At 39.8% G+C, this 18,885-nt stretch overlaps 1 protein-coding gene across 1 annotated transcript in view; it reads left to right on the top strand.

Moving 5' to 3' along the window:
* Nucleotides 1-18,885, top strand: part of LOC118634031 (cyclin-Y-like protein 1) — a 64,466-nt gene that overhangs the window by 27,241 nt on the left and 18,340 nt on the right. Inside the window, exons 6-9 of the mRNA XM_036268372.1 lie at nt 1,943-1,978; nt 7,761-7,812; nt 8,626-8,745; nt 12,896-13,062. Of these exons, the coding sequence (XP_036124265.1) occupies nt 1,943-1,978; nt 7,761-7,812; nt 8,626-8,745; nt 12,896-13,062 (375 nt within the window). The remainder of the gene's footprint in view (nt 1-1,942; nt 1,979-7,760; nt 7,813-8,625; nt 8,746-12,895; nt 13,063-18,885) is intronic.

Below are 18,885 nucleotides of genomic sequence, written 5' to 3'. Positions count from 1 at the left end.
CTTTAATTAAAAACAGCAAGTTCACAATCATAATAATGTAACTTTTCTTACTTATAATAATAGTTGAGATCAAATTGTGTTTGAGCAAAAACTGAGTCCTGCCCCTCTCTAAGTCCTGAGCATTGGCACCTATCACATAATCACTGGAGGTTTTTATTTAGCTGGGACACTAAATCCATGAGTGAAAAACCACTCGAATCTGGCTCCATGGCTTCTTTTGAATGCAAAAGATTTTGATGTTACAGTATATAATTCAAAAGTAGTATCAGAGATTAACTTTGCTCAGTTTTAAGTAAGTGTTAAGCTTTTTTTCTCCAAATTAGTCTAATTTTTGGAAGTACAGTAAAGTTTTAATTTGCTCTCATTATGTTTTGAAAATGATCATTCAGTACATTTACTGTTGGTAAAATAAAGGTGTAGTGAGAAAGTTAACACAGCTAATTAGCTTTCAGAAATGGTTTAGAAAAAATGTTTATTGTGGGGTAGTAGTGTCATAATAGAATGTTTATTATGAATTGTGTCATTGGGAACAAACATACAAGTTATTTTCCTTGAGTGACAGGATCACTTTTTAGTTTGAGAGATGACAGTTGTACTATCACATAGAGATGTTCTTCTTTTTTTTAATCCTTACCTGAGGACATTTTTTCATCTTTTGTTCAGATAGAGTGGGAGGGAGAGAGGAAGAGAGAGAGACAGAGAGAAACATCGACGTGAAAGAGACACATCCAGTGGCTGTCTCCCACACAACCCCAACCAGGGCCAGGGATGAATTGAATCAAACTTGTGACTCATTGGTCCGTGGGCCAATGCTCTAACTGCTGAGCCAAACTGGCCAGGGCTAGAGATGTTATTCTTTATATAGTGTTCTGAATGGGCTGAATGAGACTTACTAGAATCACTGATGCAACTTTTAAAAAAATCTGTTTTTCTAAGCACATGCATTTCATTTTTCCTTCCCCAACACATTATCTTACTCTCATAAGCTTTTTGAAAATCTAAGGAAGGATGAGAGGCATAATTATATGGAGAAAAGCATCCAGGGTGACGCTGATTTTAACTGTAATTCATGTGTTCTCAAACTTGGTCACATATTACAATCACCTGAGAAGCTTTATTTTTCATTTTTTAAATTGGTTTTTAATGTTATAGGACTTTTTATAAGTGCTAATATTCTTAGACCTAGTTATAAATTCACATTTGCTTTCCCTCAAGCATTTTGAGCTTTACTTTAGTCACTGGGGGCAAAGAGGAAAAGCATATCACTTAACCTACATCATTCCTCTCTTTCCTATTGCACAGCATCTGTGAATACCTTAGGGATACACTAACTTACACAGTATCTGAGGACTTACATCTGCTCATTAAAATTTATTTAAGCTAACTTTGAAATAAATGTTATTAAGATAATATTGTGCCCTATTATGCTGCATTGTTAGCACTGCCTATTTTGGGAGAGTTAGACCTATTGTTTTTCTGGGTTCTTATATCTGTCATTACATTTTCTAATAATTATGTAAAAGTGATGTTACATGATTTTACTTGGTATAGAGCATCTTATTTACCTTCAGGGAAATGATGGAAAATGGGTGGGTAGGTGGGAAAGCTACTGTGTGACTTAAATTTAAGCGTGTGTACAGATAGATGTAACTTGTACAGGTGAAAGGTTCTGTGGGTAGAAGTGCAAATTATAAAAAATGTGTAATAACTTATAATAACCAACGGAAACATGTCTTCTAACAGCATATTGCATAGCATTTGGGTTTTTCTATTTTGCTAAAAGCAAAGAACTACAGGGTGCAAAGTGCCCATGTGCTGTTCTGAGTGAGGATTCCATGGCCACTGGGCAGCTGGGCAGGTCTTCCTCCACCACAACCCCTTTTGAGACATGTCTTCAGACCTCACATTAAATCAATTGTTACAATTTCTTCTTCCTCCACAGCCTGGGATTAGCAATATATTACCACATTAAGAACAGGTGAGTTTAAAACCTGTCTTGTTATTCTAGCTAATAGACTTATAAAATACAAAGTTTAATGTTAGCTAATAACTATAGACATTATTGGAGTAAATCATAGAGTGCTTTTACTACATTATTTAAGTGAATCATTTGTTTTTAGAGGTTATTGAGGGTCCCAAAGGGTATTTGTTTATGTGGGCTGTATTGATATTTACTGCACTAGAAATTAAAATTGAGAATTAAAAAATTAGTCCCTGGTATGTTAAAACCTTTTTTCTTATAGCTCTGTTGAAATTTTGAGCTAGATAATTCTTCATTGTCTCAGATGGCCTTGTTGTTATAGGATGTTTAGCAGCTTCCCTGGCTTCTAATCACTAGATGCCAATAACACCCTCTTCCCACATCACATTGTAACAACAAAAAAATGTCCACAACCATAGCCAAATGTTTCCCAGGGGACAAAATCACCCCTTATTGGGAACCATACTGTTTACAGAATATTTTATAAAAAATAATTTTTTTCGCCCTGGCCGGTTTGGCTCAGCGGTTAGAGCGTCGGCCTGCAGTCCTGAGAGACCCGGGTTCGGTTCCCGCTAAGGGTTTGGTACCTCGGTTGCAGTTTGTCCCCGGCCTTGGTCGGTTGTGCGGGTGGCAGCCACTCGATGTGTTCCTTTCACATCGATGTTTCTCTCTCTCTCTCCCTCCCACTCTACCTGAACAAAAAACGGAAAAATGTCCTCGGGTGAGGATAAAAATATATATATATATATATATATATATATATATATATATATATATATATATTTTTTTTTTTTTTCCACAACAAAAATTTTGAGTGGAAATTGTGTCATTTATTTACATTTTTACCAATCTCTTTGTTTCTGGTTTAATAGAAGACATCTAATTCTCATGTATACCCTGTCTTTAATTATTTGTAATTACTTCAATCATCTCAATAATTTGTTGGTTTTTTTTTTAAAAAAAACAGTATGAAGAAGACCCAGCCAGCCTCATTTATCTTTATTGCTAGAAAGGGGTATATTTTATTTTATTATCCTCACCTAAGGACATTTTTTATTTTTTGTTCAGATAGAGTGGGAGGGAGAGCGAGAAACATCGACGTGAAAGGGACACATCAAGAGGTTGCCACCCTTATGACCCAACCAAGGCCAGGGAAAAACTGCAACTGAGGTACAAGCCCTTAGCGGGAACCGAACCCGGGTCTCTCTGGACCACAGGCCGACACTCTAACCACTGAGCCAAACCAGCCAGGGCAGAAAGGGGTATATCTATATCTATATCTATATCTATATCTATATCTATATCTATATCTATATCTATATCTATATCTATCTATCTATCTATCTATCTATCTATCTATCTATCTTTAAGCCTTTTATTTATTTATTTATTTTTAAATCTTTAATGTTGAATGTAAAATGTATTACAGATGTCCACATTTTTCCCCATTGACCCCCTCCTCCCCACTCCCCCCCCCTCCCGCCTTTTCCCACACTATTGTCTGTGTCCATTGGTTATGCATATAAGTTCTTTGGTTTATTTCTTCCCACACCCCAACCCCTTTCCCTTTGAGGTTTGTCAGTCTAGCAATGAATTTATACTTCTTAATCTCTTCACCTTTTTCACCCATTCCCCCAACACCCCTCCCAACTGGCAACCAACAAAATGTTCTCTGTATCTATGAGAATGTTTCTGTTCTTCCTGTTCATTTTGTTTGTAGATTCCATTGTTGATAGATATGTATTCATTGCCATTTTGTTTGTTCATATATTTTATCTTTTTCTTCAAAAAGACCCTTCATTATTTCATATAATAACAGTTTGGTGGTGATGAACTCCTTTAACTTCTTGTCTGGAAAAGTCTTTATATGTCCATTGATTCTAAATGACAGCTTTGCAGGATACAGTAATCTTGGTTGTAGGTTCTTGCTTTTCATCACTCTAAATGTTTCTTGCCACTCCCTTCTGGCCTGCAAAGTTTCTTTTGAGAAATCAGCTGACAGCCTTATGGGAACTCCCCTGTAGGTAACTAGCTGCCTTTCTCTTGCTGCTTTTAAGATTCTCTCTTTGTCTTGAACCTTTTGCATTTTGATGATGATGTGTCTTGGTGTGGGCCTCTTGGGGTTCATCTTGTTTGGGACTCTCTGTGCTCCCTGGACTTGTATGTCTGTTTCCTTCACCAAGTTAGGAAAGTTTTCTGCCATTATTGTTTCAAACAGGTTTTTGATTTCTTGGTCTCGCTCTTCTTCCGGCACCCCCAAGATGCGAATGTTGGCACGCTTGAAGTTTCCCAGAGGCTCCTTACACTATCCTCATTTTGTTGGATTCTTTTTTCTTTTTGCTGTTCTGATTGGGCATTTTTTGCTTCCTTATATTCCAAATCGATGGTTTGCTCCTTGGATTTATGTACTCTATTATTGAAGCTGTGTAAATTATTCTTTATTTCAGTTAATGCCTCCTTCAATTCTAACTGTGCATTTATGATTTCTGAATGATCCTGTTTTATGCTCTTGAGGCCCTCACTAAGTTCACTGAGGTTCTCACTAAGTTCATTGAGCATCCTTATAAGCAGTATTTTGAACTCAGCATCTGTTAGGTTGCTTATCTCCCTTTCGCTTAGTTCTTTTATTGGGGTTTTGTTCTGTTCTTTCATTTGGGCCCTGTTTCTTTGTCTCCTCATTTTGGCTGCCTCCCTGTGTTTGTTTTAGTGTATTACTTAACGAGAGGTATGGGGCTAGCTGAGACCAGATGCTGCTCGTTTGAAAGAATTTAGGAAAAACCTGAAGCAGGATCCAAGAAAGGCCAATCCTATGGTTAAGCAAGTGCCAACAGCTTGGGTGGGCCAGAAAGTTGGGTGGGGCGGGGCGGGGCCTCAGGGAGTCACCAGGGCGGGGCTACCAGTGTGAGCCAGGTTGCTGGAGTCCCAGATATGGCAACTGTCTGCCGCCCCCAGGAAGGGCTCACCAAAGGAACAAAGGCCTCTGACAGCACGTTTGTCCCCGAGGAAGCCCCCTCTCCAGCCCTCGCTCCAGTGCCAAACAGCTCAGTTCTTCCCTGTATGTCTCTGGTGCCCCTCGAGCTGCCTCCCCTCCAAGCTTAGAGGGAGAGAGTCCGATAAGTCCGTGCGCGGGCCCTTTAAGGAGCTGCTGGGGCTCCAGCCGCGTCAGCTTCCCTGAGCCTCAGTTCCCGCTGGTTTTTCCAGCCAGAAGTTATGGGGATTCTCTTCCTGGCACTGGAACCCTGAGTCGGGCATCTGGTGTGGGACGGGGACCCCTCAGTCCTCAGGAAGGACCTTCCCAGCCGAGGTGTCCTCCTGTTTTTTATCCGCCACGCTTGGGTGTGGGACCAGCCCGTCGTGCCTCCGCCCCTCCTACCTGTCTGGATGTGGCTGCTGCTTTAATTCCGTAGTTGTAGGACTTCCATTCAGCTTGACTTCAGGTGGTTTTGAATGACGGTTGTTCTGTAGTTTAGTTGTAACTTTGATGTGGTTGTGGGAGGACGCAATACCGCGTTTACCTACGCCGACATCTTGACCGGAAGTCTCCGAAAGGGGTATATTTTTAAAGCCTTCAGATAATTGTGCATATTCTTTGATACTGTAGCAAAAGTCCACAAGTGCTAGTTTCTTAAATTAGTTACAATGGAATTTTTAATCATATCCATGAGCATGTAGTAAGGTCTGTGTCAAAGTAATACCCATGCGTATTTCTTGTATGCTGAATGAACCTTTTCCTTGTAAATAATTTTATAATAATATTATGTATTGGTCAATTGGAAAGTACTGCTTCACATTTCTTTATACAGTGTTCACACTCACTTTTATTATATCATATCACCACCAGTCTTACCAGAAAAGCCTTTAAGGATTGAGAAGCAGTCAAGGTCACAAAATGGTACACGTTTTCTCCAATCTTGATTTCTAGCACGTTAGCTTAAATTTTGTCATTGGCAACAAACATACAAGTGTTTTTCCTTGGAGTGACAGGCTCACTTTTCAGTTTTGAGGGAATGACAGTTGGACTCTCACACAGAGATGTTATTCTATGAAAAACGTGGTTTGTTCAGCTCACAGCTAAGTCACAGTGCTTTTCCTCAACACAGCCAAGTTTCAGTATGCAGAAGCACTTAATGCATGCTTTCCACTTATTCAGAATATAAAAAGGAGAATCAAGGGTAATACATTATATATTTTTATTGCTTTATCAAAGATGTTCTTAAATAGAGCAGAACGTTTTTTCAACAACACATGTCAGTGAAGAATAGAATGGCTGCGCGTACAGTGTGGTACCCCATTTGAGTCCTGCTCAGAGATCGTTTTATTGACTTTTGCTTTTATACAGTTATTGTCAATGTCAGTGTAAAAGCAGGCAACGCATTAATATTTCTTTCTATTTTTTATCCTCACCTGAGGACATTTTTCCACTTTTGTTCAGATAGAGTGGAAGGGAGAGAGAAAAAGAGAGAGAAAGAGAGAGAAACATTAATGTAAAAGGGACACATTGAGTGGCTGCCTCCTGCACAACCCCAACCAGGGCCGGGGATGAATTGCAACTGAGGTACATGCCCTTGACTGGAATCAAACCCGCGACTCATTGGTTCGTGGGCTGACCCTCTAACAGCTGAGCCAAACTGGCCAGGGCACTATTTCTATAAAAACAGTTTGGGCATCATGGTTCTTTCAAAAATGGTCTAGGGGAACCCCAGAGGCCTGTAAAACACACTTGGAGAATCACTGTTTAAACAGAGTGTGTTTGTATTAATGTGGTAAACTTTAAAAAGAAAAAAAAAAAAAAGGGCTGGTTGCCCTGACCAGTGTGGCTCAGTTGGTTGGAACATCATCCAGTACAACAAATGTGGTGGGTTCAGTTCCTGGTCAGGCACATACCTCAGTAGCAGGTCGATCCCTAATCTCTCTCTCTCTCTCTCTCTTTCTTCTTCTTCTTCTTCTTCTTCTTCTTCTTCTTCTTCTTCTTCTTCTTCTTCTTCTTCTTCTTCTTCTTCTTCTTCTTTCTAAAATAAATAAAAATTATTTTAAATAGACTGTACACATTTAAAAATAAAAAGACAAGTTTTTAACTCAAACTTCTTTTTTTTTTATCCTCACCCGAGGACATTTTTTCTATTTTTTGTTCAGATAGAGTGTGGGAGGGAGGGAGAGAGAGAGAGAGAAAAACATCGACGTGAAAGGGACACGTCGAGTGGTTGCCACCCACACGACCCAACCAGGGCCGGGGACAAACTGCAACCGAGGTACCCGCCCTTAGCGGAAACCGAACCCGGGTCTCTCAGGACCGCAGGCCAACGCTCTAACCACTGAGCCAAACTGGCCAGGGCAACTCAAACTTCTTAAAAGAAACAAGAAGAAATACATAATAAGAATATAATATAGGAAACAAATAAGAAAAGAAAAACCATAAATCTCATTTTCACATGAATGATTGCCCACCACTGCTGCTTCATGAATGTTTTTGTGTATTCCAGTGTGAGCGTAGGGGAGTGGAAACAGATTTGGTTGACCCTCATTGCCTTTTAGGGAGGGTCAGTGCTTACTTACAAAGCTAACTAACTATGGCTGATCAGTGTGGAAAAGATTTCACAGAATTTCATGTGCTGAGTAAAAAGAGGTTAGAAAATTCTTACACAATCTAAGAATTTATAGAAGTGCTGTGTTTAAGGTTAAGATTCTCCCTCTACCCCTCTGTCTATTCCCAGCAGATGTGTTACTAAGTTAGTTAACAAGTCCTGGATTCAATTTTTGAATACATGTTTTTATTTTACAGAGATACAAACAGATCCAAAGATATTTTTGAGGAGCCATTGCATCCGTTAACAGTAAGCTTCCATTGTATTGAGGTTGTATTTTTCTCTCATATAGTTGTGTCTATTCCATGCTGATCTGCTTTGAAATTAATTACTGAAAGAAAAGACTCCTTCCAGCTTGAAGTCAAAATTTTCTTCCTTTCAGTTTTTTTTCTCCACCCCGGGTTGTATCTAATTATTTTACAAAAGGAATGTTGTATAAGAAATATATCAGTAATAACTGAGTTACAGCTTTGTATAATTAGTGAGCTAAGGTGAGTAAACACACCCAACGAACAAAAAAAATGTCTTTTTTAAAATAATTTTTTGTAGCATCAAACTATATAAATATTTGTAAATAAGCCTAACAGGTATGTTAAGACCTCTATGAAGAAACTTAAATAACTCTTTAAATTCTGAAAGAACTAGAATGACCAGACTGTTCTGCTCCCCGCTCCAGAGTCTCTGCAGCAACGTGTGGAGCTGTGCAGCAGGGCCCGGCCCTAGCGCCTGCCGGTTACAGGAACTGAGAGTGTACATTCAGAGCTGAGCCCAGAGCAGTAGGGCAGAGCAATCGACAAGACTTTTGAGCCTAAAGCTAGTTTATATTTAGGTAGAATTCTGTAGGGGAAGGTGGAAAGGAGCATATAAGTTTTCTACGGTTGTGCCTGTATTTGTCTTTAATGAGTGGTGGTTTTGAATCACTAGTGTTTTTTCAAGTCTCACTGTTTATATTTAAAAGACTAAAACACCCTTCAGGGGCACCTGGGCACAAGTAGAGTAGACTGCCATCATAAAAAGTGTTTTTCTCAAGTGGATACTTACATTGCATTTTTGTTTTTTCAGGAAGAAAGTGTTCCAGAGGAATATTTTTACCATAATCCTGATCCTGAATCTATTTACAGATTCATTTATCCTATTTTCACTGCCTTTAAGCTAACTGGTGAATTTGCAATAACAACTTTGGTAAGATAGTTCTTCTTTCAGAAAGTATCTTTCCTGTCTTATCCACAGGGTATGATCTAGTTTATCAAACAAAAGTAGGTTCCTATAAAAACCATCCAAACTTTATTGGAGACACCTGTCCAAGGACGTGAAATACACATATTTGAGGTCAATAATCATTATGATTTCAAATGTCTTTGCTTTTCTCATCACAAAACCCCTGCTGTTCGAGGCAGCAGGAGAGAGTTCTGGTTTCTGCCTCCACCCCTCAGGAGACACGTGCACATGCAGTGCACACACATGCACACGTACAAGGTGTGCTGATGGGCAGGAAGGGCAATAACCTCTGGTTCCCAGGCAGTGACTGCTTCAGTGTAGGTCTGAGCTGCATCCCAGGCTGTATCCCCAGGCAGTTCTGACAGTGTCCTGATTGAGAACCGGAGCCCCGAATTCTCCATTCCTTGGATGATGGGTGTAAATCCATCCCTGCTGTTCTGTGCCTGCTCGTGACCTTGCCCAGGATTATAGAGCCAGTAGTTCCTCAACAGGCGGTGTAAAAACAGGCCTGCACAGTTACACTGTGTGAGGACCTTTGTGTCATTCATACAGAATTCCTATGGAAGAGTTTCTCCTTTGGAGTAAGTAGTCCTATTCTAGTGAGAAGTGGTTGGGATTTTATTACTCCTCCCTCCAGCAGTCCTAAAGGGGAAAGTGTACTGCATGGTCGGGAGGGAATGGATCCTTAGGTCAGTGCCTCCTTCAGCATTCAGGTAAAATTTTGGAGAGGCCACTGTGCTTCTGACTAGAGAACCCTCATAGTCACTGGATCAGACACAGGCCTTTTCATGGAGGTGCCAGCCACCAGGAGGAGGGCTTAGCAGGTGGCAGAGAAAGGCAGGAGGATGCTTCCACGTGGAGAGCTCAGCAGGACAGAAAGAGAGCATCTGGGCTGGAAGAGGGGAGCCCTTTGTAGCTGAGTTAAGCTTGATGCACCTGGGAGACAGCAGAGTGGCATCTCTAGGAGTCATCTGAATGTGTGGAACAGCCTGAATCTGAGCTGAAGATAGGGAATTATGATCCACTATTTAAATGCATAGAAAGTATGTGAGTAAAAAGTGTATAGACGATAGAACAGTGACAAAGAGTTAGGTATTCAGTGGATATTCATGGAATGAGCAACTTCTTGGCAGCATTTAGCATTTTGACTACACTCCTTTTCTTGCATCTCACTTATCTTGACTTTTTGTTATTTTCTTCTGGTTTTTCCATCACTCTTAGCCACTCCTGGGAAGTTCCCCCTTCCGTGCTCATGGTCCTTACAGACCTATGAGCTTAGGATAGAGGCATGGTTGAATAAAGATTTTGCTATTTTGGAGCTTATATTCTAGTGAGGAAGACATAAATATATTTTAATGAGTAATTTTAAAAAGATGAATATTTCAAGTAGTGGTAAATACCAAGAAGATGAACCAGGGTAAAGAGATAAAGTGATCACAGGGGCTGGTTATTGTAGACAGAACGATCAGGAAGAGCTTCTTTATTTTATTTTTTTAATTGACTTTTTAGAGAGAGAAGAAGGGGGAGAGAGAGAGAGAGAAACATCAAAGTGAGAGAGATACATCAATCAGCTGCCTCCTGCACACCCCATATTGAGGATCTAGCCCACAACCCAGGCATGTTCCCTGACCAGGAATCAAACCATGACTTCTCAGTCCTTGGGATGATGCTCAACCCACTGAGCCACACCAGCCAGGAAGGAAAGAGCCTCTTTAAAGAGAAAACATTTGAACTGTGACCTGACTGAACTGAGGAGGGTGAAGGGCTCCGGCATCGTAGGCAGACGAGACAAGTACACGATTCTGAAGCGGGACCATGTTTGGTGTGTTCAAGCAACTGTGAGGTATGGAATGAGGGAAAGAATGTAGGACATGAGGACATAGAAGGGCAGTGTCCTATCTTGTAGGGCCCTGTAGCTGGCAGGCCATGGGAAGATGTTACATGTTTTTGTTTGTTTGATGGGAAACCTTTGGCAGATATTGAGCAGGGTCGTGAAGTTCTCCTGATTGCAGGGGCTGTCCTGGCTGTCTGGGGAGAATAGACTGTGGCTGGGAGTCTGAGTGGAGGCTGAGAAGTCAGGGGGCAATAACAGTGATCCAGGTGAGAAGTGACAAGTAAAATAGAAAGTGGTCTGATGACCAATAATAGGTAGAGATAGCAAGAATCATTAATAGATTGGAGGCTTTGGTCCCCGCAACTAGGCAAATGGCAGTGCCCTTTATGACATTAGAGAATGCTTGGGGAGGGGGAGGAGGGATGAAGAGCCCTGGTGTGTATGTGCAAAGGCACCGATAATCTTAGCAGTAGTAGTTCAGTAGAGTGATAGCGGCAGGGGGCAGACAGTGGGTTAAGGAGACAATGGAAGATGAAGAGCAGCATCAGGGCATTTGTTGTGAGCAAAATGAGGGGAAGCATTCTAGGGGTTGGGGGTGGCAGGGAACAGTGTCAACACATTGGGGAAAATCTCTGGCACACAGGGAGGATTCTTCAAAATGAGGGAATTGTGGGAGGCTTTTTCAGAAGTGGGATGGGATCGACTTACCTGATAGAAGACTTCGCTTCAGTGCGAAGAGAAATCTCAGGCCCTCTGACACGGGAGGGCAAGTGGCATGAATGAGTGAGGATGGCACATACCACGTCTGCCAGTAAAGGTGTCAGGAAGGTGAGAGGTTGCCAGTGTTGTAAAACTGCCTCTAAGTATTCCCATAAAGTACAAAGTTGAACCGTGCAAGGAAGTTCATTCTGAGAATATCTGAGAGCTCTGAGTATTGGGGATTGGTGCAAACTTTTACTAAGAACATATAATGTTCACCAGCCTGCTTGGCTCAGTGGATTGAGCATTGTCCCATTGACTGAGAGGTCCAGATCTGATTCCCAGTCAGGGCACATGCTGGGGTTGTGAGCTCCATCCCCAGTCTGCAACTTCATCCTGGGATTGCAGAATCGATGTTTCTCTTTCACATTGATATTTCTCTCTCTTCTCTAAAAAAAATCAATAAAAACATATTTAAAAAAACATATAATGTTCAATAACCAATGTTTCAAGAACATTGGCAAATCTGAACTGTTGATTGATAACCTCAGACAGTAAACATACTCTTTAAAATTGGACTTCTTTTTTTTCATCAAATGGCATACATACTCTTTTGCAAAGCACCCTTTGAGGGAACAACAGATCACAGCTTGCCTCTATAATGTTTACTTAGCTGTTAAGGTTGCCCAGGTCTTTGTAGAACAGACATTTAATACACGTAAAAGAAGTCATGAACCCTCACAAGCTCCTGGCAGGGGTAGAGGACCAGGGATGCAGAGATGGCAGCTCTGTTACCACCTGAAACCACCAGCACTGACTAAGCCTCAGACTGTGTAAGACAGAGATGAATTTCCTAAAATGGTCCTGAGGATGTGCAGACTAGGGATAGAAAACAGACCCTCCTTTGTGTGCATGTGTGTCTCTGACAAAGGCACTAAGTCCAGGAATACTCGGCAGCTGTCAAGACCTGCCTCAAGCACAGCCCTTTGCACTGCCTGTCCCGCTGCACCGCACAGCAGCCACGGGGGGCTCTCTTGACAACCCGTTGAATCTACTGCTTGTGCTACAAAAGGACTAGTCCTGTGTAAAGAAGTATTCATAAACTCAGTATTATCAGGGGTTAACGTATTCAAGTGTTATGTATATGACTACCAATCAGGTATGAAATGGTGCACGTGGTAGGCACTCAAGTATCCACACTGGGCCTGTCCGTGCTGCCCTTTACAAGTAGAAAGGTAATAGCATTTCCTCTGAGAGTCTTTTGCTAAGATGTCCATTCATTCCTGTGACCAAAACTTTGGATAGAAATTCACATGGGCAATGTTGGCAACAGAAGTACCTGGTTTGCAACTGTGACTTGGCCTCTGACTTTGGCTGGCCAAGCAGTCTGTGTAAATATTCTCTTTATCTATGAGTCTGCTTATGTTTTATTTGTTCATTTATATTGTTCTTTAGATTCCACATGTAAGTGAAATCATATGGTATTTGTATTACTCTAACTGACTGACTGTCCTTCCTAACAGTTCTTATCACAGCACATAAACTGAACTAAAATTAAAGACCCGTGTTTCACTTTCGCAGGTTTACATAGAAAGACTTGTGATTTATGCCGAAATAGACATTAGTCCCACAAACTGGAAACGAGTTGTTTTGGGGGCCATTCTTCTCTCCTCCAAGTATTTGGATGATCTGGCTATATGGAATGTGCACTTCTGCAGAATCATCAAGGGCCTTACCCTTAAAGACCTGTGAGTTTGCAAGGTTTTGGTGAACTTTCTAACATTTTCCTATACTTGGTTTGCCCCCATAAAGCTTACATATTAAGAAATATTTTTAAAGGTTACATTGTGCAGAGAACTGAAGTAGGCATAAAATTACATACATTTTCCTATCCACATTTGCTATAACAATTCATATTCCTCCTCATTAATTAGTAGGTCTTCATGTGTTATTGTTGTAATAACCAGTGTGAGAATTTGAAATGCATTTCTCTGGTAGTTATTGGCAAACATTGTACATGCTCACTTCCAAGAACCACAGTACTGCAAATATCTTCATGACTTTCTTAAAGCTGTCTACCAGTTCCTGTCCTCCCCCCACCATCTTTTTTGTTATTTATTTAGTTTTTTAATAAGACTTTACATTTATTATTTTATATTAGTCTCAGATGTGCAGCATAACAGTTAGAAAAGAATATACTTTACAAAGTGTTTTCTGTACCAACCTGGCACCATACATAGTTATTACAGTATTGTTGATCCTACTTTCTATGGTTTACTGTATACAGTATCTCCATGACTGTTTTGTAACTGCTAATCTGTACTCTCAATCCCATTACCTTTTCACTCAGCCCCCCAACCCCCTTTCCCTCTGGCCACCATCAAAATATTCTCTTTATCTATGAGTCTGCTTATGTTGTGTTTGTTCATTTATATTGTTTTTTAGATTCCACATGTCAGTGAAATCATATGGTATTTGTATTTCTCTGACTGACTTATTTCCCTTAGCATAATACCCTGTAGGTCCATCCATGCTGTCACAAATAGTAAGGTGTCATTCTTCTTTATAGCTGAGTAATATTCCATCTCTTTTTTATCCACTAGACTATTAATGGGAACTTGAGTTTCTTTCATAGTTTGGGTATTGTATATAATATTGCAATGAACATAGGGGTGCATGTATTCTTTTGAATAAGTGTTTTGAGTTTCTTGGGATATATACCCAGAAGTAGAATCACTGAGTCATAAAGCAGTTCCATTTTTAATTTCTAGAAGAAAATCCATACTGTTTTCCACAGTGGCTGCACCATTCTACATTCCCACCAAAAGTACATGAGGGTTCTGTTTTCTCCACATCCTTGCCTACACTTGTTGTTTGTTGATTTATTGATGATAGCCATTCTCACTGACACGTGTGAGGGGATGTCTCATTGTGGTTTTAATGTGCATCTGTCTGATGTAAAGATTAAACATCTTTTTTTTTTTTTTTAATCTTTATTTATTTATTTATTTTTTTATGAATTTATTTATTTATCTTTTTGTTACAGATATTTTACCTTTTTACCCCATTGGCACCCCCCACCCCACCCCACCTCCACCCCGTCCTCGGCTTAGTTGTCCATGTCCATTGGTCATGCATACATGCATATAAGTTCTGTGGTTTATCTCTTCCCACCCCCCCACCCCCCACTCCCTCTTCTGAGGGATGTCAGTCTGTGCCCTACTTCCATGTTTCTGGGTCTACTGTATTCCTCAGAAGGTTATGTTCATTATATTCCGTATATAAGTGAGATCATGTGGTATTTGTCTTTTTCTGCTTGGCTTCTTTCACTTAGGATAATACTTTCCAGGTCCCTCCATGTCATCTCAAAGGATGAGAGATCTTTCTTTCTTACCGCTGCATAGTATTCCATTGTGTATATGTACCACGGCTTTTTAATCCATTCGTCTACTGGTGGACACTTGGGCTGTTTCCAGATCTTAGCTATTGTAAATAGTGCTGCTATGAACATGGGGGTACATATATTCTTCCTGATTGGTGTTTCAGGCTTCTTAGGGTATATTCCCAGCAGTGGGATCACTGGGTCAAATGGAAGTTCAATTTTTAATTTTTTGAGGTAGCACCATATTGTTTTCCATAGCGGCTGCACCATCTGCATTCCCACCAGCAGTGTATTAGAGTCCCCTTTTCTCCACACCCTCGCCAACACTTGTTGTTTGATGATTTGTTGATGGCGGCCATTCTGACAGGTGTGAGGTGATACCTCATTATTGTTTTAATTTGCATCTCTCTGATGATTAGTGATGTTGAGCATTTCTTCATATGTCTTTTGGCCATTTCTATGTCCTGTTTGGAGAGGTGTCTATTCAGCTCCTCTGCCCATTTTTTCATTGGGTTCTTTGTCTTCCTTTTGTTGAGTTGTATGAGCACTCTATATATATATTGGAAATTAACCCCTTATCTGATACATCATTGGCAATGATGTTCTCCCAATCAGTGGGCTGCCTTTCCATTTTGATGATTGTTTCTTTTGCTGTGCAGAAGCTTTTTAGTTTAATGTAGTCCCATGTGTTCATTTTCTCCTTTATTTCTGTTGCCTTAGGTGATGTATCAGTGAAAATTCTGCTCCGTATGATGTCCGAAATTTTGTTGCCTACATTTTCTTCTAGAATTTTTCTGGTATCACGGGTCACATTTAAGTCTTTTATCCATTTTGAGTTTATTTTTGTGTATGGTGTAAGTTGATGGTCTAGTTTCATTTTTTTGCATGTAGCTGTCCAATTTTCCCAACACCATTTATTAAAGAGGCTGTCCTTACTCCACTGTATGCTCTTGCCACCTTTGTCAAATATTAATTGAGCGTATTGCCTTGGGTCCATTTCTGGGTTTTCAGTTCTGTTCCACTGGTCTATATGCCTGTTCTTGTGCCAGTACCAGGCTGTTTTGGTTACAGTCGCTTTGTAGTATAGCGTGATATCTGGTATTGTGATCCCACCTACTGTGTTCTTTTTTTTCAAGATTGCTGTGACTATTCGGGGTCTTTTTTGGTTCCATATGAACTTTTGAAGTATTTGTTCTAGTTCTATGAAATATGTTGTTGGTACTTTGAGGGGGATTGCATTGAATCTATAGATTGCTTTGGGTAGTATGGACATTTTAATGATGTTAATTCTTCCAATCCATGAACAGGGTATGTGCTTCCACTTTTATATATCTTCCTCTATTTCTTTTTTAAATGACCTGTAGTTTTCTGCAAATAGGTCCTTTACTTCTTTGGTTAAGTTTATTCCTAGGTATCGTAATTTTTTTGGCGCGATGGTAAATGGGATTGCTTTTTCAGTTTCTCTTTCTGTGAGTTCATCATTGGTGTACAAGAATGCCGTCGATTTCTTGATGTTAATTTTGTATCCTGCTACTTTGCCAAATTCATTTATTAAGTCTAGTAGATTTTTGATGGAGTCTTTAGGGTTTTCTATGTATAATATCATGTCATCTGCAAATAATGACAGTTTCACTTCCTCCTTTCCAATTTGGATCCCTTTTATTTTTTCTTCATGTCTGAGTGCTGTGGCTAAGACTTCCAGTACAATATTAAATAAGAGTGGCGAAAGTGGACATCCCTGTCTTGTTCCTGTTCTTAATGGAAATGTTTTTAGTTTCTGTCCATTGAGTATTATGTTGGCTGTAGGTCTTTCATATATGGCCTTTATTATGTCGAGATATGATCCCTGTATTCCTACATTGCTGAGCATTTTTATCAGAAATGGATGCTGGATTTTGTCGAATGCTTTTTCAGCATCTATTGATATGATCATGTGGTTTTTATTCTTCATTTTGTTTATGTGGTGTATCACGTTTATTGATTTGCGAATATTGTACCAGCCTTGCATCCCTGGAATGAATCCCACTTGGTCATGGTGAATAATTTTTTTTATGTATTTCTGGATCCGATTTGCTAATATTTTGTTCAGGATTTTGGTGTCTATGTTCATCGGGGATATTAGCTTGTAGTTTTCTTTCTTCGTAGTGTCTTTTTCTGGTTTTGGAATTAGAATTATGCTGGCCTCATAGAACGTGTTTGGAAGTCTTCCTTCTTCTTGAATTTTTTGAAATAGTTTGAGGAGAATGGGTGTTAGTTCTTTTTTGAATGTTCGGTAAAACTCCCCCGTGAAGCCATCTGGGCCTGGGCTTTTGTTTGCTGGGAGAGTCTTCAATTTCTACCTCTTCAATTTCCTTAGTTGTTATTGGTCTGTTCAAGTTTTCTATCTCTTCCGGGAATAGTTTTGGGAGACTGTGTGTTTCTAAAAATTTGTCCATTTCGCTTAGATTGTTGAATTTGTTGCCATATCTTTTGTGTTTCCGTGGTGTCGGTTGTTACTTCTCCTCTTTCATTTCTGATTTTGTGTATTTGGGTTCTCTCTCTTTGTTTCTTGGTGAGTCTAGCTAAGGGTCCATCAATCTTGTTTATCTTTTCTTAAAACCAGCTCTTTGTTTCATTGATCCTTTGAATTGTTTTTTTGGTCTCTATGTCATTTATTTCTGCTCTGATCTTTACTATTTCCTTCCTTCTACGTGCTCTGGGGTTTTCTTTTTGTTTGCTTTCTAATTCTTTAAGTTGTGAGGTTAGACAGTCAATTAGAAATTTTTCTTGTTTTTTGAGGTAGGCCTGTAGTGCTATGAACTTCCCTCTCAGAACTGCTTTCGCTGCATCCCATAGATTTTGTGTTGTTGTGTGTTAATTTTCATTGGTTTCCAGGAAGTTTTTAATTTCTTCCTTGATCTCCTCGGTGACCCATTCATTGTTTAATAACATGCTATTTAGCCTCCATGTGTTGAAGTGTCTTTGCATGTTCTTGTTGCAATTGATTTCTAGTTTCATGCCACTGTGATCTGAGAAGATGCTTGATATGATTTCAATCTTCTTGAACTTGTAGAGATTTAGTTTGTGTCCTATCATGTGGTCTATCTTTGAGAATGTCCCATGTGCACTTGAGAAGAATGTGTATTCTGTAGTTTTGGGGTGTAATTCTCTGTAGATATCTATTAAATCCATTTGGTCTAGTGCTTCATTTAGAGTCTCTGTTTCCTTGCTAATTTTTTGCCTAGAGGATCTATCCAGTGCTGTAAACGGGGTGTTGAAGTCCCCTGCTATGATTGTATTGTTGTCGATTTCTCCTTGGAAGTCCTCCAGAAGATTTTTAATATATTTTGGTGCTCCTATATTGGGTGCATATATGTTTATCAAGGTTATATCTTCCTGTTGGATAGATCCTTTCAATATTATGTAGTGGCCGTCTTTGTCTCTAGTTATGGTCTTCATTTTGAAATCTATTTTATCAGATATGAGAATTGCTACCCCAGCTTTTTTTGCTTTCCATTTGCTTGGAACATTTTTTTCCATCCCTTCACTTTCAACCTATGTGAGTGTTTCGTTGAGAGGTGGGTCTCTTGTAAACAACATATAGATGAGTCATGATTTCTTATCCAATCAGCTACTCTGTGTCTTTTTATGGGAGCATTCAATCCATTTACGTTTAAGGTGATTATTGATATGTACTTATTGATTGCCATTTTTGTTTAGTGTGGTTCTATTTTTCTTCCCATTTCTACTGCTAATTACAGCAGTCCATTTAACATTTCTTGCAGTGCTGGTTTGGTGCTAATGTATTCCCTTAGCCTTGTTTTGTCTGGGAAGCTCTTTATTTGATCTTCTATTTTGAATGATAGCCTTGCTGGGTAGAGTAGTCTTGGATTCAGATTTTTGTTTTTCATGACTTTGATTACTTCATGCCATTGCCTTCTGGCCTGTAGTGTTTCTTGTGAGAAGTCAGCTGAGAGCCTTATGGGGTTCCCTTTGTAGGTAACCTGTTGCTTATCTCTCGCTGCTTTTAGGATTCTCTCTTTGTCTTTATTTTGTGGCATTTTAATTACTATGTGTCTTGGTGTGGGCCTCTTTGGGTTCTTCTTACTTGGGACTCTCTGTGCTTCTTGAACTTGAATGCCTTCTTCCTTCACCAAATTAGGAAAATTTTCTCTCACTATTTTTTTTGAATATATTCTCTATCCCTTGC

This window comes from Molossus molossus, unplaced genomic scaffold (assembly GCF_014108415.1).
Source record: "Molossus molossus isolate mMolMol1 unplaced genomic scaffold, mMolMol1.p scaffold_m16_p_1, whole genome shotgun sequence".
Classification (NCBI taxonomy): Eukaryota; Metazoa; Chordata; class Mammalia; order Chiroptera; family Molossidae; genus Molossus; species Molossus molossus.
The sequence above is the reverse complement of the archived record's forward strand: the minus strand, read 5'-3'. Positions and strand labels throughout refer to the sequence as shown.